The following is a 22,479-nucleotide window of genomic DNA, read 5'->3' as shown; positions in this document are numbered from 1 at the left end:
TCTGTACTAAGCACAATTCAGCAGGGACAGTCCCTAAGTTTGCTCATAGTCTGTACAGAGAGATCCCATAAAACTATGGCAGCATAGGTATTCCCTGTACTAAGCACAATTCAGCAGGAACAGTCCCCTAAGTTTGCTCATTGTCTGTACAGAGAGATCCCATAAAACTATGGCAGCATAGGTATTCCTCTGTACTAAGCACAATTCAGCAGGAACAGTCCCCTAAGTTTACTCATAGTCTGTACAGAGAGATCCCATAAAACTATGGCAGCATAGGTATTCCCTGTACTAAGCACAATTCAGCAGGAACAGTCTCTAAGTTTGCTCATAGTCTGTACAGAGAGATCCCATAAAACTATGGCAGCATAGGTATTCCTCTGTACTAAGCACAATTCAGCAGGAACAGCCACCAGTGGGTAAGCTTTAGCCTGAAGGGTATTCTATGAAAATGGAAATTTCAGGATCCTGATTTACAAGTGCCAAACACTAAACTGATAAAGGGGAAATCAGGGGTCTGATAAGAAACTTCCTTGGCCTGCTTTACAACCCAATGGTTGGGGTAAAAATGCTTAAGCTGCTGAAAAATAAAATTTTCATTACAATTAATTCTGGAACATTGCGTGTGGACAAGATTATCAAATGGTTCTGGAATGGGAAACAACCAAATATTATGTAGAATGCTTAATATGATATAAGTCCTATGTATAAAACATAAGGAAAACATTTAACCAGAACTAATAAACTACTATCATGGCAGCAACTTCAAGAATCCTTTAATATTCCGCAGAGTGAATACCTACAAATTAGAAGTTATATAACATCCATATGGAAAGAGAAACAGTTTCCTAACCCAACAATATTTGAGAAAATGTGCCTTCAAATACTTCCTCAAGAGCGGGCAATAGCGACACTATATGACCACCTAACCCCTCTGAAAGAGTTAAGGTTTATACAACTCTGGGAAAAAGATTTACAAATATGCATGGAAGGGAACCAATGGTCCGATATTATCAAAGACAATATACACTGCTCAATCAATGTAACAATTAGGAAACATCCCAGAAGGTTTTACACCAGTGGTATCTGGTACCCTCAAAACTAGTAAAATGGTATCCCACGTGCTCTCCTTTAGGAACTGTGGCCAACATGGATCATTAATTCACATCTGGTGGGAATGCCCTAATTCAGTCTGATTCTGGATTCATATCTACACACTAATCTCAAACGTAACAGGACTAACTCTCAGTGTAAGGACCAGCCCGTGACTTGAACTTTAGGAGGTGCGCTCCCCCCTGTGTGTTGCACTTACTCCATGAGCCACTTTGAGGCTCTTAGAAATGGTCCTGGTTCCTATGTTATATGTTCAGGTGATCTCCCTGTCTATAGTTTTCTCCACCCTCCTTGTTTCCCTCATGTGTCTCCCATTCCTCATCACCTTTATAAACCCAGCCCTGAGCCTTGCTGAGTCATTGAATGGGATTATGTGTTCCTGCATGACCCGCGTTCCTTGTTCCTGAATTCCTTGTTCCAGCATTCCTTGCCCTCCTGGATTTCATGGTAATGACCTTGGCAATTGTTTTTGGGGAACCTACCTGGGCTTCCTCCATACCCACTTCCCAGTGTGTGGCTAACTCCAGTTACAGCGGCTCCCCGATGTGAGCGTTACACTCAGGAAAGACCCAGGAGAGGCGCTGATCCATAAAAGAATTCCAGGAGTTAACAAATATCTAAGGAAACTGAAAATGCATATATTTTCAGCCTCAAAACAAGTTATAGCAGCAGCATGGAAATCGTCCATCCTAGACTTTAATTCAGTCAAAACTAGGTTAGATAATGTTCTCATATTGGAGAAATTAACTAACCAGAAAAATGATTCCCGGAAAGCCTTGAATAAAGTCTGGAACCCTTAGCTGATGTACAGGAACATTACATTAAATTAAGCCCTTTTCCCTCACTCCCACTCTGACTAAGCACAGAATCTAAACTTACCCTTTAAACAGCTCTTATTATTGTAAGTGCAGGAAAACAACAGTACTCAGTGATGATGGAAATAACTGTTTATTTGATTGTTGTTCACTGTTACTCACCTAAAAACCTCAGGAATTCAAAATATCGTGTAATGTGACTTAACAATTTTGCAGACCGGGGATTGTCCAGTATCTGCAGTCCCTGAGTGATGTTTATGTAATCAATTATGGTTTTTTTCTCATAACTAAAAATAAAAAATGTAAACAAAAACAAAAAAATAAGGAAAACATAATGTTTATGTAAAGAATTGTGGGGGAGGGGGGTTCTATTCTATTCTATCTACAGGGCTTTTAAGCTCTTCTATTTTACATCATTTCACAGAATTGTTTCTGTTTTTAGAGTTGTTCTCCAAACCAGTGATGAAAGTGAATCCCAATCATCCGACAGAAGGAGATCACATGACCATAACATGTGACACAAAGCTCAGCCCACACAGAGAGACTACAGAGCTACAGTTTGTTTTCTACAGAAATGGGCACAAAGTGCAGGGATTCAGTTTATCCAACCAATATGGAGTCCCCTCAGCTCAGCTGGAGGATTCTGGGAATTATACCTGTGAGGTCAGAACAAATAACAACACTGTGAGGAAGACGAGCGATGAGATCAGTGTCCAGATGGCAGGTGAGCAAAGCTTTGAACTGAAATCCACCTGATTTAGGGATACTATTATTTTATTTTACCTGCACTTGAATTGAAGCTTGTTAGGGGTCATGATTACTCTTAACAGTTACAGGTATGGGACCTGTTATTCAGAATCATCGAGACCTGGGGTTTTTTGGATAATGGATTCTTCCATAATTTGGATCTTCATACCTTAAGTCTACTAGAAAATCATATAAACGTTTGGGGGCACATTTACTAAGCTCGAGTGAAGGATTCGAATGAAAAAAACTTTGAATTTCGAAGTTTTTTTTTGGCTACTTCGACCATCGAATTGGCTACTTCGACCTTCGACTACGACTTCGAATCGAACTAAAATTCGTTTGACTATTCGATATTCGAAGTATTTTCTCTTTAAAAAAAACCTCGACTACCTACCTCGCAACTAAAACCTACCGAGCACCAATGTTAGCCTATGGGGACCTTCCCCATAAGCTTTCTTCGAAATTTCTGATCGAAGGAAAATCGTTCGATCGATGGATTAAAATCCTTCGAAACGTTCGATCGAACCAAATGCGGTAAATCCTACGACTCCGATATTCGAAGTCAAAGGATTTTACTTCGACCCTTAGTAAATGTGCCCCTAAATAAACCCAATATACTGGTTTTGCCTCCAATAAGGATTAATTATATCTCAGTTGGGATCAAGTACAAGCGACTGTTTTATTATTACTGATAAAAGGGAAATCATTTGGATAAAGTGGAGTTTATGAGAGACAACTTTTCCATAATTCGGAGCATTCTGGGAAACGGATTTCTGGATACCAGATCCCATACCTGTACATTATATCATTATAGACAGATAACGTATCAGAGCCCGCCCTTCAGACTAGAGGAACAGAGCTTTAATTTGAAGCAGAGTAGATGGTTCTTCACAGTGAGGACAGTGAGGTTGGGGAATGTCCTATTGGATAATGATGGGATGGCTGATTCTGTTAATACCCACAAGTAGTGATGGACTAATTTGTCCTGTTTCAATTCGCTGAAAAATGAGACGGCAAAAAATTTGCGAAATGCATTGAAGTCAATGGGCGTCAATATAATTTTGAAACGCGTCAATTTTAATGCACGCGACAATTTTTATACGTGCGCCTATTTTATCCAAATGCATTAAAGTCAATGAGTGTCCGAATAATTTTGACACGCACCAATTTTTATGTGCGCAACTATTCTGACACGCGCCAAAATATTTTTGACGCACCAGATTTTTCGGCGGCAAATTTTCGCCACAGTTTTGCACTGGCAAAATGTGGAAATTTGCCCCAAATTCACACCTGGCGTGATATTTATTCGCCCATCACTACCCACAAGGGGAAGTCCTACCATTTTTGTTTCTGTCTTTTTAAACTCCAATTAAAGGGGTAGCTTTATTTTTTGTAGTTTTTGAATTTTTCCTTTACTTTGTTCAAAAGTTCTTAAGTTTAACATTTCAGTAGGTCCAATTTACCCTAGAAACCAGGCAGTGGTCTGAGTGTGAGTTCAAAAGTGAACTACCCCTTTATGTGAATACATCTAAATGGATATTTTAGGCAAAACATTGACATCACTTACCAAATGTTGGCAGAGTCATTCTATAAGCCTTATTGCCACAATGGGGTTAGATGACAATTAATATCTGTAATAAACTGGGCACAATTTTCACAGGTCTAGTAACCCTTAGCAACCAAATACTTGTTTTAAACAGTAAACAATTGGCCTTACTTCCCATCTACAGGGACACCAGTTCAGGATTACAAGGAAAATGAAAGGGAGGTGGGTCAGGAGCCAGTGGTCCATTCTGCAGGTCAGTGTGAGTAGTGATTAACAGGGGGAAAAATTCAGTTCAATGGGGGCTGATTAGTAAATATTTTAGATTCACATTGCATGGCAACTCTAAAAGCAGTGCTTTCTAAATCATAACTGAATAATCAGTAGTGATGGGCGAATTTGCGCCGGTTCGCCGAAAAATTTACAAATTCTGTTCGAAATTCGCGAAATGTCGGAAAATTTTCGAAACGGCCCCGGCGTCTCGTTTTTACTCCGGCATCTGTTTTTTTTTTTTACGCCACCATCCGTTTTTTGGCGAAAATGCGCCGGCATCCAGAAAACGGACGCTGTGAATTTTCGCGGCTGGTTCACAAATTTATTCACCGGCGGCAAATCGTGCAAATTCACCGAAATTTGTGCCTGGCGAATAAATTCGCCCATCACTAATAATCAGCCCTGTAGCATCAGCTTCTATAATAGATGATGAGTCTCATTTTCTGCTTGATGATTTCTCACCACCCATAAGCTCAGCTACTCAATAGCTGCCCGGAGCACACTGAGCATGTGCAGTGCCACTGACACTCCATATAAAATCCACAGCTCAGCTTTGAAGAACTAGATAATTACAGTTATAGAGCTGCTGAACTTTCAGGCTGGTGCAGTATATTTGGTACATAAAATACATCATTTGTAGCCATATATACTTTTAGGGTTTAAGTTTACCTTATCTGTAATTGAATTGCTGTCTGGCAAAATGGACAGTATCAATTTCTATGAATCAATGACACTGCATTCACTGGTCAAATCTCTTGCAGCCTATTACGAATGATTGAAAGTCATTTAAGAGGACTTCCCATAACTTCATCCTTAAAAAATAAATGCTGGTTAATTAAGAAAATAACAGTACTACCTTTGTAATAGTAATGATCAAATCTGATCCATTTCACCAAAAATTTGTGAAACCGCTAAATAATTTGCAGAAATACATTGAAGTCTATGGGGTATATTTATCAAAGAGTGAAGTTAATAGTGAAGTTCCGCCACTAGAGTGAAATTCCGCCACTCTCCATTCATTTCTATGGGATTTTTATAGGCGTATTTATCAAAGGGTGAACTTTCACTTTCACCCATTGATAAATACACCTTTCAAAATCCCATAAAAATGAATTGAGAGCTGCGGAATTTCACTCTTGTGGCGGAACTTCACTCTTTGATAAATTTACCCCTATGGGTGACAAAAATCTAATTTTTGAAAATTCCGCTCATCTCTACATTCTAACAAAGCCAGTGGCTAATGCCATTGTTTGTCCTGTAAGGGATGTTCTTGAAGTCATGATAGAAATTTGTATTTGTAATAAGGAAAGAATGGATCATGGCCCAGAACTGTACCAGAAGGAGAAGATGCTCTCTATATTGTCTATAGACACTATTGTGCAGGGATATCTGCTAAACTGTCTTACAGGATAGTCATTGTTGAAACCCATTGTAGGCCCAAGGTGCAAACCAACTAAGCTAAACTATAGGTTCCCTTTCCTATAATAATTGTCTAACAATATTTCTATGTCTCTTTTTAATAGAGAGGAGCTATACATCATTGGGAGTAGGGATCACTATAGCTTTGCTGATATTTTTTCTTGTTGTGGCTCTTCTTGTCTACGTCTTCAAAAACACAACTTTTATCCTCCGTCACACTTACCCAACAGGTAACAGCTCCTCGTTTTCTTCATCATCACCATCCTAGACTCAATGCAATGATTAATGCTTAAATTGTTGGAAATGTAAAAAGTTTAGATTACACTTTCATTGTAATGACCATATTTTAAAAATAGGTTCCATTGCACTCACACTAAGATGGAACAAATTTTAGAACACAATTGTTCAATTATGGGTAAAGGTGGCCAAAGACACACCGATAATGAATTTTAGTATGATATTCGGTGTGTGTATGGTGGGAGACGTGCCAAGGGAAGACTTGGATATCGGTCGCTTGTCGATCAGGTTGGCCTGAAAATTTTGATTGGGCGTCTTTGAAGGCATCTGAACATCGGCCATTGTTAGTGCTGAATCATCAGATACAGGTAGAATTCTATTGTTTCTCCCTGTATATCTGATGATTCAGCTCTACACATGTGTATTGAAACAAATGATCTTTCCTAGAAACATCTTTTCCTAGAAATATCGTAATTGTAACATCTATGGCCACCTTTACACCGAGTGCTTACATTTTTTTTCTCTATTACAGTATATGCAACAAAAGGGGAGATAAGGACATATATAATTGGACATGATAGGCTGTGTAAAGTCAATACTTTGCTTAATTTTGCTCGTTATGTACATAGGGGCACATTTACTAAGCTCGAGTGAAGGATTAGAATGAAAAAAACTTCAAATTTCGAAGTATTTTTTTGGGTACTTCGACCATCAAATAGGCTACTTCGACTACGACTTTGACTTCGAATCGAACAATTCGAACTAAAGATCATTCGACTATTCGACCATTCGATAGTCGAAGTACTGTCTCTTTAAAACATACTTCGACCCCGTACTTCGCCACTTTAAACCTACCGAGCTACAATGTTAGCCTAAGGGGACCTTCCCCATAAGGTTGGTAAACTTTTTTTGATTGAAGGAAAATCCTCAGTTCGATCGAACGATTTTTCCTTTGATCGTTCGATCAAAGTATTTGCGATATTCGAAGTCGAAGGATTTTACTTTGATGGTCGAATATCGAGGGTTAATTAACCCTCGATATTCGACCCTTAGTAAATGTGACCCATAATGTACAAAACCTAGAAATAGAGTATGATATTCCTTCTATGTTCAGCTTCGTTGTCCTTCCACCAGCATGTTATTGGTCATCAGCAATTTTCTTAGGAATATGAAAAAGAAAAAAAAAATCCTTATTTTAGCATTAAAATTATTATTATTACAATTATTAAATTATTATTTATTAAGCCTCAATCTTTTTTTTGGTCAAGTTCTTGGTCGTTATAACACACTAAATTATTCCAGTCAACTACCTATAGCAACATTTCTTTGCACGCTTCTCTCACACACGATTCGTGTTGAATTCACCTGATGAGTTGATATCTAATTAGGAGGGATCCCTCATCCTTTATGCAGCGCTGCTTGTTTTTAAATGTTTTTATTTACATATGGCATGGTGATAAATAAATATTGCTTTTTAATCTAAGTCAATTTAGCTAATTTGTGATTTGTGATATTGATTTATTGGTGGACTATTGGATCGGAGTAGAAGTCCCATTCTGTATGTAGCACACCCTTGAGTGTACTTTTGCTGTGTATTAAGGCTGTGTGTGACCAGGCTAAAACTGCTTGTAGTGTGCCCTGGACCCCCAGTGTACCCGTGCAACTCCCTGCAACTCCCGGTACCTGGTGTAGCTCAATGCAGCAGGATAATCAGCCAGACAAGTTTCTTTGCAGTAACATAAACTTGTTTATTAATGAACTGTTGCAATGGAGTAGTTCACAGGTACTTAGATGTTCATAGATATAATAGGATAGATTCAAACAGCAATATTCCCTCCAGGGGGTACAAGGTGCTCCAGGTGAGCTAATATCCAATATGTCAAAGTAACAGCAATAATAGACTTAGGAGATAGTTACCATTCTCACTAGGCACTATCCCTCCGGATGAACACTAAGGCATGGGATTCTCAGCCTGGGGTCTTGTATCTTAGCACCGGACTTGGTCCTCTCCTCACCCACTGTATTCAGCCTGGGGTCTTGGGTCTTGGCGCCCTATCTGGTCCTCAACTCACCCACTGTAGTCCCTGCTCTAGTGGTTCAAATACCACGGGGTCCTAACCCCACTATTTCACCTCATTGGAGCCACATCTCCTCACTAGCTACCCTGTGCTGACTCTCACTCCTAGAGTGACTATTACCGTATTCACTATCACTAACTCACACTTAACTAACTTCACCGGCAGACCTGGACTTGTAGTACCTCCCAGTGAGGCAAAGTCCCAGGACAGACCTGACAACATGGTGCTAAACCCCTTTATATTATCACATACTCTGTGAACTAATGTGGACCCAGCCAGGGACATAGCTGTCTGAGTTAACTAAAGGATCCTTAGGTGTCCAAATGGGGGAACTGCCTGAGTAATTTAACCCAAATCTCAGGGTCCCTACATGTACATATATATTCATAAGTGTGTTGTGGATACTCCAATCCTATAGAGCCTACCAATTACTCACAGGTACAAAATATATCCCGCTTGAATGGTTTTGCTTTTCCACAACAAAATACACTTAGGGGCAGATGTATGAAGGGTCGAATATCGAGGGTTAATTAACCCTCGATATTCGACTAGGAACTAAAATCGTTCGACTTCGAATATCGAAGTCGAACGATTTAGCGCAAATCCTGCGATCGAACGATCGAAGGATTATTCCTTCGATCGAACGATTAAATCCTTCGAATCGAACGATTCGAAGGATTTTAATACAACGATCGAAGGAATATCCTTCGATCAAAAAATCTCAGGCAAGCCTATGGGGACCTTCCCCATAGGCTAACATTGACTTCGGTAGCTTTTAGCTGCCGAAGTAGGGGGTCGAAGTTTTTCTTAAAGAGACAGTACTTCGACGGTCGAATAGTCGAACGATTTTTAGTTCGAATCGTTCGATTCGAAGTCGAAGGTCGAAGTAGCCCATTCGATGGTCGAAGTAGCCCAAAAAACACTTCGAAATTCGAAGTTTTTTTAATTCGAATCCTTCACTCGAGCTTTGTAAATGTGCCCCTTACAGTACCTCCGTCTTATTTATAGCATCAGTGGAATCCACTGGAAACAGAAAGGATCTGAATTTCAAGTACATAGAGGTCTATCAGAAGGTCAGTCTACATCAAATTCTGTATTGTATATTTATATATCACCATTGTGTATATGGTTAGGCCAGTAAAAGTAAACACCATATCATTGGTTAGAATGTTCCTCTTGTGCTTCTTCTTCTTCTTATTATTTTTATTATTATTACAGGTATGGGATCTATTATCCAGAATGTTTGGGGTATGGGTTTTTCAGGATAATGGATCTTTCCATAATTTGAGCTAAAAAACATTTAAATATTAAGAGGGTTATTAAGTAAAATCTGAATAAATCTGAATTATTTATTTATAAAAAAAGCTCAATCAAACTCCCATACCCAAATTTAGCTTATTTATTTAAAAATTGAGTGAAAACTCGATTGTACGAATTATACTGCCTTTTTCCTAAATCCCTACATTTTTAATTTTTTTCCCCCCAAAACCCTGATAAAGTTGGATACTCAGGCTAAACCCTGCTCAGACCACAATAAATTCAAATTGGGATCTCTAAAGAAATGTGATTTAAAAGCCTGTTTAAAGGCAGAGAGGTAGGAAGAAATTTAGACGGGTGAATTCCAGAGAATGGTGTTCAACCCTATAAAATTTCATTATATGAAGAGATAATGAGACAAGTTGAGGAGCAGATGGATAGAAGAGCATAATGAGTAGTTTTGATGAGTAATTGTACATAGATTTCCTGGTACAGATTGAGGCAGAGTTGGGAATTGCTTTGAACATCAGAGACAACAGTTTTAATTGTGTCCTTTATTGTAACTGACGTCAGTGTAGGGACTGGCAGTTTTTAAAAATGACACTTTTAAGCTGCAATGAGTTGTTTTCATTTTCACTGGTGACATTTTTAATGATTCCTGTTAGACCCGTAACACTGTGGTTATATAAACAATACATTTCACACTGGTTATTGGGTCGCTGTGATGTTTCTTATATAGAGGTAGCGGTGTTGCTGCTGCTCCTACATTTCAAATTACTTTTAAAGACTTTTAAAGACTTTTTACTCAAACTATGTACATATTGATTTGCTCACACCTTTTTGTTTGACGCAGGAGGAAATCTGTGTTTAGGACAGAAGAGATGAATCCCGAGTGTCTCCAAATCTGTCTTCATCGCTTTCCCTGGCCTCCCGGGGGGCTTATTCGTCTTTCTTTTCTTTTTTGATTTTTATTTTCATTTGATTTTCTTTAATATATTGTAATAAAAATAAAAAAAAAGTTTCCTCGTACACTAAAAAGAACGTCAATTATTATGCAATACAGTCGAATTGTGCAACATTTTCAATTGCATCACTTTCTTTCTGAAACATTACTATCTTAGTACTTGGATGGGGAATTATGTTTTGTGTCTCTAATTCATACTGGTAAAGCCCAGCAGTCTTGTCTTGCTTTATGGTAAAGACTCTGTATCACATGAATGCTAATAAATCTTACAATCATCATTGTCCCTTGTTATCTGATTAAACTGATCCATAGAAGCAATGGCACATGGGACATGGGACAAAATTTTGGCTGTAATTGCCATTCCTACAACTGATTTACCCAGACAGCTCATTGACACTAGTTTTTATAATACATAAAAATAAAGTGGTTAAATTACCCCAAAAAGTCCCATGTGGTATTGCCCCAACTGCCAGCAATTCTGCTGCTGGATTTCTAAAGCAAATATGGTAAATATGTAAATATCCTGCAAAATGTCTATATTGCTGGACAAACCACTAAGGTCACAGACATAACAGCAACTTTGATATTTCTGATTTTGATTCCAAGCACATCTCTAGTAGCAATAACAGGGCAGATTTATCAAAGGTCGACTTTCGATTTCATGTTTTTTTAAACTCCCATAAATTCGAAATTTGACCAATTGAAATTTATTCTAAAAATTAAATTTTTTAAACTTGGGGGAATAGGACCGACCCTAAAACTCAAATCAAATTCGAATCAAATTTGATTTGAGTTTAAAAACTTAATTCAATTTTTTTTCTCAGGAAGGCTGAAAATAACAAATTGATCCCTGGATGTCTTCCTATTGCGATTCAGCAGGATTTAGCTGGCAAATGATCAAATGAATTAGTTAGGGCCAGAGTATGATAAATTTCGAAAAAATCTAATTCTAATTTTGTAAAAAAAACTCAAATCAAATTTGAAAAACTCCCTGATTGAATTTGATAGTTTTGACCATAAAAACATTTGAAAATCAAAAATTTTAATTCGGTCATTGATAAATATGACCCAAAATGTGTAGCCTTATAGAGGATTTTTTTTAAAAAAAAATAACCCCATTTGAAAGCTTGAAAGAGTAAGAAGAAGAAGGCAAATAATTTAAAAAAAACCATGTTATAGTTAAATACTATATTATAATTAAAATAAAACATATTAAAAAATGAAATCCAATTGAAAAGTTGCTTGGAAATAGATATTCTATAATACACTAAGGGGCACATTTACCTAGGGTCGAATATCGAAGGTTAATTAACCCTTGATATTCGACTGTCAAAGTAAAATCCTTTCGAAGTCGAAGGATTTACCGCTATTCCTACGATTGAATAATCGTTAGATCGAACGATTAAATCCTTTGAATCGAACGATTTGAAGGATTTTAATCCATCGATCGAAGGATATTCAAACTATTTTTCCTCTATTCTTTCACTCGAGCTAAGTAAATGGGCCCCTAAAAGTTAGCTTATGGGTGTTTCTGGGCTGAACGGTTGCAAATTGATTTTATAGAAGTCTCCCTTATTTTTCTTTAATGATCTAGGAACACAAATATACACTGTTGTAATAAATACTAATAATGATGTAAATTTTGCTGCCAGTTGAAAGACCCATAGTAACCAGGAACAGGAATCATTTACTAGTTTGACGTTTAAAATGCTATTGGTTGCTATGGGTTACTGCACTTGGGCAAACTCTGTGCCTTTTATTATATTCCCTAAAACAAAATAGAATTAGTGGATTGAAGGCAATCTTGTGTTGCACAGTGTTGTAGCTACACCAGTCCCAAATCGGAGGTTAAAGGGGAAACTCTGCTTAATGCTTTCAAGTCAAATTGAGGAACATGGAGCCAGATTTATACAGATCAGCTGGGATTCTCATTGGAGGATTAGTGTAGGGGCAGTTGCAAGCTAAAATGTATTAAAAGCCTTGTTCCTCTGTCTCAGATCATTTCAGGATGGCCTTGCAACCTGGGGGTGAACCCAACTGAGCCCCATCACCACTGTTACATTACAAGTGGAAGCACAAGCTGGACTGAAGGGGTGAGACTCCATGTAATAAACTACCCTGGCGGTCTAGTGGGAGGGGGTCGGCAGGGACGCCCGCCACAAGCCGCATCCTCTTCTCTCCCTGTGCGCGCTGACTGCTAGGACGCAAGCGACGCGTCTCTCCTATGTTTATTGGTGCATGCGTGCTGGTGTGTTGACGTCAGTGCGCAATGGGGTGAATTTTGAAAATATTTAAAGGGCCATTATGCAGATTCTCATTGCCCGTTATACGAGTTTGTTCCTGGTGCTTCTGAGCTTTTAGCTAAATCTGTCTGAACCTGTTTTGATTCCTGTTGTGATCCCTGCCTGGCTTTGACGATTCTGACCTCTGGATCTTGACCCCTGCCTGAATACCGACTCCGATTCTGCTTAACCCTCTGATTGACTTTCTGGTTTGACCTTTGCCTGCCTGACTACGCTTATTCTCTGCCTGCCTCGACCCGGCCTGATCTGACTACTCAATGCCTAACGCCTTACTACGACCTTCTGCCCAAAGACTCGCGCTAACAGTCGTGCCCCTCTGCTTATCCAGAACCTATAGCCTTGCACCTCTCGTTTAAGTCCTGGTGACATCCAAGTAGCTGAGGTCTCCTCCCGAGGCCAATGATGGTCACACGACAGGTGAAGCAAGAGCCGAGACCAGGGTGCTTGGCATTTGTCCTGGTGTTGGGTGCCGTAAGACTCCATCAATCACCCAACTGTCAGTATAAGCCTATGCTCATGCTCTCTGATGTATTTGGTATATCTGTAACTATTCATATTTACTTTTAATTCTAATACATATAGACCTACATAATGTCATTAGACTATTGTTGGGCTTAGTTGCACTTTAAATTCATAAATACCCACCCAGGTGTGTTACCCAGTTGTTAGGTTTCAGGAGATGGATGGATGGAGGTCCATAAAGCAATTATGTTGTAGAGAAAACATCCTCTCCTAATGTATAATCTGAAGCTTTCTTCACTCATACACACCCCCCTCCAAATGTTTTCTGTCTATATCAGCACAGTGAGAATATATTTATATATACATTCTACCAAATCCTTCCCCTTTACAGAAAAATAATATGTGAAAATATTGAGAAACAGAAAATGTATTTAGAAGAGGAAGAAACGTCTACTGGCCAGTGGCTTCTGCTTTTATACTCACGCTACATGTGCCAGAGACTCCATCATGTCCGTCCCTCTGTCTGTCATTCTGCTCTGTAAGTACAAGAACTTCACTCTTTAATCATAATCTCATTTATTTGATCATTTGTCTTTTGTGGGATAAATATTTCAGAGGAGTAACTTTCCAGCACTGTTTTAATTGGTGATTAAACATGAACTAATGCACAAGAATAAAGCTAGAAATACTAGTGACGTTTCTGTGCCAACTCAGAGATTCAGCAGCCCCATAACAGAACTAATGCTAATCCAGCCCTTCACAGTTGCCCGGCATTGACCTGGAGGCCCACCAAGGATTCCACCCCAGGGCCCCCCTACCCCGCCGGGCCTCATATTTTTGTCATCACCCCCTTAGAGGCCTCCCACCCCAGACACTATCCCCCTCTAGGCCCCTTCTCTTACCTGTGGTAGCCGATGCCGCAATCAGAGCCCAGAGGGACACAATCGGGGTAGCTCTGGCCCTAAGCAGGTGCAGGTCTGGGTTGGAGGGACCCACTGGGTTTTTACCAAATACAAACCTGGAGTTGCCCACAAGAGCCCTTATACTTCTGATCTTGTGAGGCATCTTTTGGGGGTCAGTGGCACTGCACATGCTCAGTGAGCTCTGGGCTGCTGAGAATTCAGTCTTGGAGTTTGTGGGAAAACATCTAAATATTAGCAGAACATCAGTTTACTTATGATGCTTCAGGGGTTGATTATTAAATGACTAGAATACACTGGTTTCTATGCTGTGTGTAACATCCATTTACTAATCAGCTTTATATTGTTACATTTCTATTCTATGTGTACTGTATATTGTGAGTGGGTCCCTAAGCTCAGTAAGTGACAGCAGCACAGAGCATGTGAATCAGTGAATCAGCAGAAAAGAAGATGGGGAGCTACTGGGGCATCTTTAGAAACACAGTGAGTGCGGAAACAGTAGTGAGTGTGGGGGAAACACTAGTGAGTGCAGCTGGGCACAGGGATTCAAGTGTTAATATAAATGGACAGGTTATCATTATTAATTATAATATATTATTTATATTTTATAAATGAATCCTGTCTGTTCAGTGCATCTGCCCAATACTTTCTCTCTTGTTTTGCAGCTCTGATGATGGGGAATATGGGTGAGTATAAGGTATATAGTGAATAAAGTACCCCCTCTTGTAAAATATAAGGATATTATAAGTTACCGAGGAGTTTCATGACCATATAAAAGTACGAGGCCGAAGGCCGAGTGTTTTTATACAGGTCATGGAACTCCGAGGTAACTTCTAATATCCTCATATTTTACAACTGGGGGTACTTTATTTATTATAATACACAAGTTTCAGTGAGTCATGTGACAGAAATGACATCAGAACTCACCGTTTATAACTGATGACATCAGAACTCACCGTTTATAACTGATGACATCAGAACTCACCGTTTATAAGGATATAATTTACAAGATATTCATGGCTTTTGTGTATTATATAGTGAATAAAGTACCCCCTTTTGTAAAATATAGGGATATTATAAGTTACCGAGGAGTTTCATGACCATATAAAAACACGAGGCCGAAGGCCGAGTGTTTTTATACAGGTCATGGAACTCCGAGGTAACTTCTAATATCCTCATATTTTACAACTGGGGGTACTTTATTTATTATAATACACAAATTTCAATGAGTCATGTGACAGAAATTACATCAGAACTCACCGTTTATAACTGATGACATCAGAACTCACCGTTTATAAGGATATAATTTACAGGATATTCATGGCTTTTGTGTATTATATATATATACAGTACAGTCTGCATTCTTTTTAATACAAGTGAAGTTCAAGCAGCAAAGGTTACTGGTTTATTATTACCCTGTTTATTCATTACTGTTACTTTCTCTATTGACTATTAATCTAAGGGATAAAGTATAAATAGAGGGACAGATCTATATATGTGATGGAAACACTACAAATAGTATTATAGTAGAATAATGATGGGAGAGCTGGAAATATTACCCCTTGTGTTACACGTTGTACTTCCAGTGGTTACTGTAATTTACAGATGAAGCCATCGGGATTTCACATTTTGTCCTGGCATCATTTTTTAATGCTAAATCCTGTCTCTAGACGGAACTAGAGTGCAATGGCCTAGAAGTAATGTACTGAAACTATTGGACTGCAGGACTAAAAAATGAGACTGCGACAAAATGTGAAATCCCGATGATTTCATCTGTATTTACTGTGTGCTAATTCTCAATCAATATATTTATGTGCAGTGTATATAAAGCACAGAGGATCTTCTACTTGAATCAGTCAATAAGCCCAGGTGCTGGTTACAGTATCTCATTTAATGGATCTTCAAGGGATACTGTCATGGGAAAATGTTTTTTCCCAAAATGAATCAGTTAATAGCGCTGATCCAGCAGAATTCTGCACTGAAATCCATTTCACAAAAGAGCAAACTGATTTTTTTTATATTCAATTTTGAAATCTGACATGGGGCTAGACATTTTGTCAATTTCCCAGCTGCCCCTAGTCTTGTGACTTGTGCTCTGATAAACTTCTATTGAAATTGGAGTTACTGAGAGAAAGAGCCAAGAATGCAGTGCTTGCTGCTAATTGTGCTTTATTGCCACGACATGTTTCGGGCTCCAGGCCCTTTATCAAGTGTTATATTTTACACATGAAGAAAAAACATTTATACAGAAATAGTGTAAAAGACCTCCCCTTAGGGAGTTGTGCAAAGTCCATCAGTGTCCAATCAGTCCATTGTTCCACTTAGTGTGATGCACCCCGTGCAGGTGTGTGGGAGTTCAAGTGGGTGTGTCAAACAATTAAACAATTAGAAGTTCATGGTACTGCCATTTCAATGGCCTACCTTGGAATAGACACACCTGAAAATAAACGTTGTTTTATATCACTGATTAGTGTTTTCTATGTTGCAATACTTAGCTTGGTTGAAAGAAATCAATTCACATTATACCACAAATATATTCTATATTATGTAGTTGCCCTTTTTACCATTACGTAGTATTATAGCACTCATTATGAAGTATTCTATTGTTTCATACTGGGCAAACTAGTTATCTGTAAAGGAAACAGAAATATCAAGTCTGATAAACTTCAATCACTCTTTACTGCTGTACTGCAAGTTGGAGTGATATCACCCCCTCCCTTCCCCCCCCCAGCAGCCAAACAAAAGAACAATGGGAAAGTAACCAGATAGCAGCTCCCTAACACAAGATAACAGCTGCCTGGTAGATCTAAGAACAACACTCAATAGTAAAATCCAGGTCCCACTGAGAATCCTTCAGTTACATTGAGTAGGAGAAACAGCAGCCTGCCAGAAAGCATTTCTCTCCTAAAGTGCAGGCACAAGTCACATGACATCGGGCAGCTGGGAAACTGATAATATTTCTAGCCCCATGTCAGATTTCAAAATTGAATATAAAAAAATCTGTTTGCTCTTTTGAGAAATGGATTTCAGTGCAGAATTCTGCTGGAGTAACACTATTAACTGATGTGTTTTGAAAAAAAACATGTTTTCCGATGACAGGATCCCTTTAAGAAGGAAACTGTAACACAAAGGAGAGGGGCCAATGTGTTAGCCGCCTTCCAGTTCTTCCAGTGAATTCAGTTGCTTTTCCCCAGGCTGGTCCTCCTTTCAGAAGAAGACTAAAGCTGTTGGTTCCTCCATATTACTGACGTTCCCCACCTGTTTTCCTTCTGTACTGAGCAGGTACAAGTCTATATCTGTGTAAGAGACACCTGGGAAAGGTGAGATGGGGAATCTTCAAATAGAAAAACATTGGCACTCAAGGCAACTTCAATGCAGGGTTACCCCTTGCTGGTTTATTAGGTGCCAACGTGCAACATTTCGGGGCGATCCCCTTTATCAAGCAAACGATCATTGTGCAGACAATATAAGGAGTGGCTTATTACAATAAATTAGCGTACAAAATTGAAGACGACGCCCTTCAGCTTGCAATTGCGTGTATAGTCCCATAAAACATAGTGTTAAAAAAGTATCAAAAATGTCCATGTGCAACATCAGTAAGCAAGCTGTAATGATGAATGGTCAAACTGTGCAAAGTAGATTAATTCCTCCCATGTGTTAAAAAACGGTGTATCTAAAAATGATAAAACGATTACAGAATCTTCAGGCCAAAGCCTGTTCCCTAAAAATATAGAATGTTACATATCTGAAACAACCAACTAAACCTGATAAAGATAAGAATAAATGAGCTGTCCCTGGGGTATACGAAAGCTCTTTCTGATCTGTAACTGGACAGGAAAAGTACAACATTATTTGTAACAAAAGATGTCTACATAAATGCTTAGATAAAACAGGATAAATTGTATTCCTCATTGAGGCTAGTGATGGGCGAAAAAATTCGCCAGCATCGAAAAAAATTCGGAAAAAAATGGACGTCAAAATGGGCGTCAAATTCGCCCATCACTAATTGAGGCCTTTCGGACTTCTGGACTGAAGCAGCCAGACCCAGTAACACTCTCTTTGGAGTAGCTTACGTTTTTTGTCCTGCCCTTGATTTACCAATTCTTTTTCTAAAATTTGCCATCTGAATTGTGCCACACGATGACCCTGTGTGTAAAAATGTTTTGCCAATAGAGTTTCCCTTTGTATTTTTGATGTGTTCTTTTTTTTTCTGTTTACTACCTGGAGTCTGTGGGGTTTGTAGTTTGTATCATGCGTCTGTGTTCATTTAGCCTAGTTTTTATAGATCTCGCTGTTTGTCCAACATATGCGAGGCCACAGGGGCACTTGATGCAATATACTCCATCGCTACAATCGCTTAAGGAACAGCCTCTAATGTTATGTTTTGAACCTTTTTGAGGGTGCGTTACATGATTACCCAATATAATGCTGTTACAATGCCCACAATTTCTACATGGGAAAGTGCCATTTAAATGGGATTTTTCAATCAGATTCCCCTTTATTTGTGATGTTTTAGGTTTAATTAAATCCCCAATATTCTTCCCACGTCTATAGGAAAATAAGGGTGGCTGTTGGAATAAATGGCCATATTTAGGATCAGTGCTCAAAATTCCCCAATATTTCATGATTATCTTGCGATAGGCTTTAGAGTTGCTGTCTCTATTCTCTGTACTTTATTGGGAACCACTGATTTTTTTGAAAGTAATTGTTTCCTGGACATACTCTTTACTTCATCCCTGAAAGCTTCTAAACTAGTTTTCTCGTAGCCTCTTTCCACAAATTTGAGTAACATTTTATTGGACTCAATATCGTATAAATGTAATGTGTTTTACCCGTAAAAATTTGACTCTTTGGCAGTCCTTTAATAAGAGCTGGTGGATGGTAAGATGTCGGCCTCAACAAGTGATTACGATCAGTCGGTTTTGTGTAAACAGTAGTTATAAATGTGCCATCCTTGTGGCTGACATTCACATCTAAAAAGTGTATTTCAGTGGCATTTACTTCCATAGTGAATTTAGTCGTTGGATGAATGCTATTGAGATGTATCAGGAAATTGTTAAGGGTCTCCCTGGATCCTGACCATAGAAAAATGTATCGTCAACAAAGCGCATATATGCATGAATATGCTGAAATAATTCACTGTTAGAAAAAATAAAGGTATGTTTGAAATGATCCATGAATATATTTGCATAAGCAGGTGCAATGTTGGAACCCATGCCACAACCCTGCTTCTGTATGTAAAACTCATTCTCAAATTGAAAATAGTTTTTTGTTAAAGGGATACTGTCATGGGAAAAAACATTTTTTTCAAAATGAAGCAGTTAATAGTACTACTCCAGCAGAATTCTGCACTGAAATCCATTTCGCAAAAGAGCAAACAGATTTTTTTATATTCAATTTTGAAATCTGACATGGGGCTAGACATATTGTCATTTTCCCAGCTGCCCCTGGTCATGTGACTTGTGCCTGCACTTTAGGAGAGAACTGCTTTCTGGCAGGCTGCTGTTTTTCCTTCTCAATGTAACTGAATGTGTCTCAGTGGGACATGGGTTTTTACTATTGAGTGTTGTTCTTAGATCTACCAGGCAGCTGTTATCTTGTGTTAGGGAGCTGTTATCTGGTTACCTTCCCATTGTTCTTTTGTTTGGCTTCTGGGGGGAAAAAGGGAGGGGGTGATATCACTCCAACTTGCAGTACAGCAGTAAAGAGTGATTGAAGTTTATCAGAGCACAAGTCACATGACTTGGGGCAGCTGGGAAATTGACAATATGTCTAGCCTCATGCCAGATTTCAAAATTGAATATAAAAAAATCTGTTTGCTCTTTTGAGAAATGGATTTCAGTGCAGAATTCTGCTGCAGCAGCACTATTAACTGATTCATTTTGAAAAACATTTTTTTCTCATGACAGTAACCCTTTAAGAAGAAAATATATTTTTGGAACTTTAGGATTAGTTGTTATTAATAATTGGTAAATTTCATCGCTGATAACACCTTCCATTACGGCTGAATTCAAAAAGATATTTAGTTCACTCTTGAATCTGAAAGTAGGGTCTGAATTGAATACATTATAGTGGGTGGTATTGTCCAAGTGGCGTTTAGCTTGTGCTCTATAGTCACTTGTATTGAGAACAACAATACCACCTCCCTTATCAGCCTTAGTGATGTTATCATTCTGTTTCAAGGTGTTTTAAAGGAAAACTATACCCCCAAAATGAACACTTAAGCAACAGATAGTTCATATCATATTAAGCGGCATATTAAAGAATCTTCCCAAACTGGAATATATATTTAAGTAAATATTGCCCTTTTACATCTCTTGCCTTGAGCCACCATTTCTTGATGGTCTGTGTGCTGCCTCAGAGATCACCTGACCAGAAATACTACAACTCTAACTGTAACAGGAAGAGATCACCTGACCAGAAATACTGCAGCTCTACCTGTAACAGGAAGAGATCACCTGACCAGAAATACTGCAGCTCTACCTGTAACAGGAAGAGATCACCTGACCAGAAATACTGCAGCTCTAACTGTAACAGGAAGAGATCACCTGACCAGAAATACTGCAACTCTAACTGTAACAGGAAGAGATCACCTGACCAGAAATACTGCAGCTCTAACTGTAACAGGAAGAGATCACCTTACCAGAAATACTGCAGCTCTAACTGTAACAGGAAGAGATCACCTGACCAGAAATACTGCAGCTCTAACTGTAACAGGAAGAGATCACCTGACCAGAAATACTGCAGCTCTAACTGTAACAGGAAGAAGTGAGGAAGCAAAAGACACAACTCTGTCTGTTAATTGGCTCATGTGACCTAACATGTATGGTTTGTTGGTATGTTTGTGAGTACAGTGAATCCTACGATCCCAGGGGGCGGTCCTTATTTTTTAAAATGGCAATTTTCTATTTATGATTACCCAATGGCACATACTACTACAAAAGTATATTATTATGATAATGGTTCATTTACATGAAGCAGAGTTTTACACATGAGCTGTTTTATGCAATATATTTTTATAGAGACCTACATTGTTTGGGGGGTATAGTTTTCCTTTAAGCAGGTTTTTCACTTACAGACATATTTCTTACATACTGTTTAGAAGCTTTCTGCTGTATTCATTTCGGAAGTTACAATCGATTCAAACGCATCAACGCAAGGGTAATTGCCCGGAGGCATAAACCTACTTTTTACCCCCAACTTGCTTTTTACAGATAACAGCCTAGACTCTAATTCCACATGATTCTGTTTATCTGAAAAAAACATTTTAAATTTCAGGGACCGTGTAAACCTGAATAAATCAATCGAAGCATCAAAGGCCGTAGTTGTATGTGTAGGAACAAACGCTAAGCCTTTTTCTAAAGCAGTCAGTCACAATTGTTCAGTTCATGATTGGAAAGATTAAACACGGAGGTTACCTGCAGTACTGTCTCTTGTGTTTGCTCCGTTGGCTGTAATTTCGGCTTCCGTTGTCCCCTCCGTATCTTGCGCCGTGTTTTGATTGGCTTGCCCCTAAAAAAGGAACCGAAAGATTTTGTGAGGAGGCCGGTGAATCTTGTCCGCCATCCGACGTTCCAGTTGAAGATCTTTTGGGTGAGGAAGCCTCTGAGCGCCTGTAGTATCGGAACCTCCGTCTTGTATCCTTCCAGGTATAGACTTCCCCCCTCTCGTCATCTCTGGTGAATTTCCGGAGTTTCATCTGTAACAACTCTTGTTGTAACTTGATGTTGCACATGGACATTTTTTTAAGTCGCTCCTTATATTGTCTGCACAATGATTATTGTAGTATGCTTGATAAAGGGGTTCACCCCGTAACGTTGCACGTTCGCACCTAATAAAGGGGTAACCCTGCATTGAAGTTGCCTTGAGTGCCAGTGTATTTCTATTAGATGATTTACTGGAGGATGTCGTACTCCTAACACTGTACACCAGGTGTTCTCATTACAATAAGGGGCCGATTCACCATGGGTCGAATATCGAGGGTTAATTAACCCTCGATATTCGACTAGGAATTAAAATCCTTCGACTTCGAATATCGAAGTCGAAGGATTTAGCGCAGATAGTTCGATCGAACGATCGAAGGATAATTCAGTCGATCGAACGATAAAAGGATTTTAATCCAACGATCGAAGGAATATCCTTCGATCAAAAAAAGTTAGCCAAGCCTATGTGGACCTTCCCCATAGGCTAACATTGACTTTTAGATGGCGAACTAGGGGGTCGAAGTTTTTTTTAAAGAGAATGGTTGAATAGTCGAACGATTTTTACTTCGAATCCTTCGTTTCGAAGTCGTAGTCGTAGTCGATGGTCGAAGTAGCCCAAAAAAAACTTCGAAATTCAAAGTTTTTTTA

At 38.8% G+C, this 22,479-nt stretch overlaps 1 protein-coding gene across 2 annotated transcripts in view; it reads left to right on the top strand.

The window, feature by feature from the left end:
- Nucleotides 1–22,479, top strand: part of fcrl2.L (Fc receptor-like 2 L homeolog) — an 81,511-nt gene that overhangs the window by 6,624 nt on the left and 52,408 nt on the right. Inside the window, exons 1-2 of one of the 2 annotated variants that reach the window (XM_041573696.1) lie at nucleotides 13,596–13,746; nucleotides 14,794–14,814. In XM_041573696.1, coding sequence (XP_041429630.1) covers nucleotides 13,716–13,746; nucleotides 14,794–14,814 — 52 coding nt within the window. In that variant the 5' untranslated portion in view covers nucleotides 13,596–13,715. Of the gene's footprint in view, nucleotides 1–2,367; nucleotides 2,650–13,595; nucleotides 13,747–14,793; nucleotides 14,815–22,479 lie in introns of those variants that run through there. The other variant, XM_041573697.1, reaches the window with a different exon arrangement.

The sequence above is a fragment of the Xenopus laevis genome, chromosome 8L (assembly GCF_017654675.1).
Source record: "Xenopus laevis strain J_2021 chromosome 8L, Xenopus_laevis_v10.1, whole genome shotgun sequence".
In the NCBI taxonomy this organism is placed as follows: domain Eukaryota; kingdom Metazoa; phylum Chordata; class Amphibia; order Anura; family Pipidae; genus Xenopus; species Xenopus laevis.
Note: the sequence above shows the minus strand (reverse complement) of the source record. Positions and strands in the feature narration are given on the sequence as shown.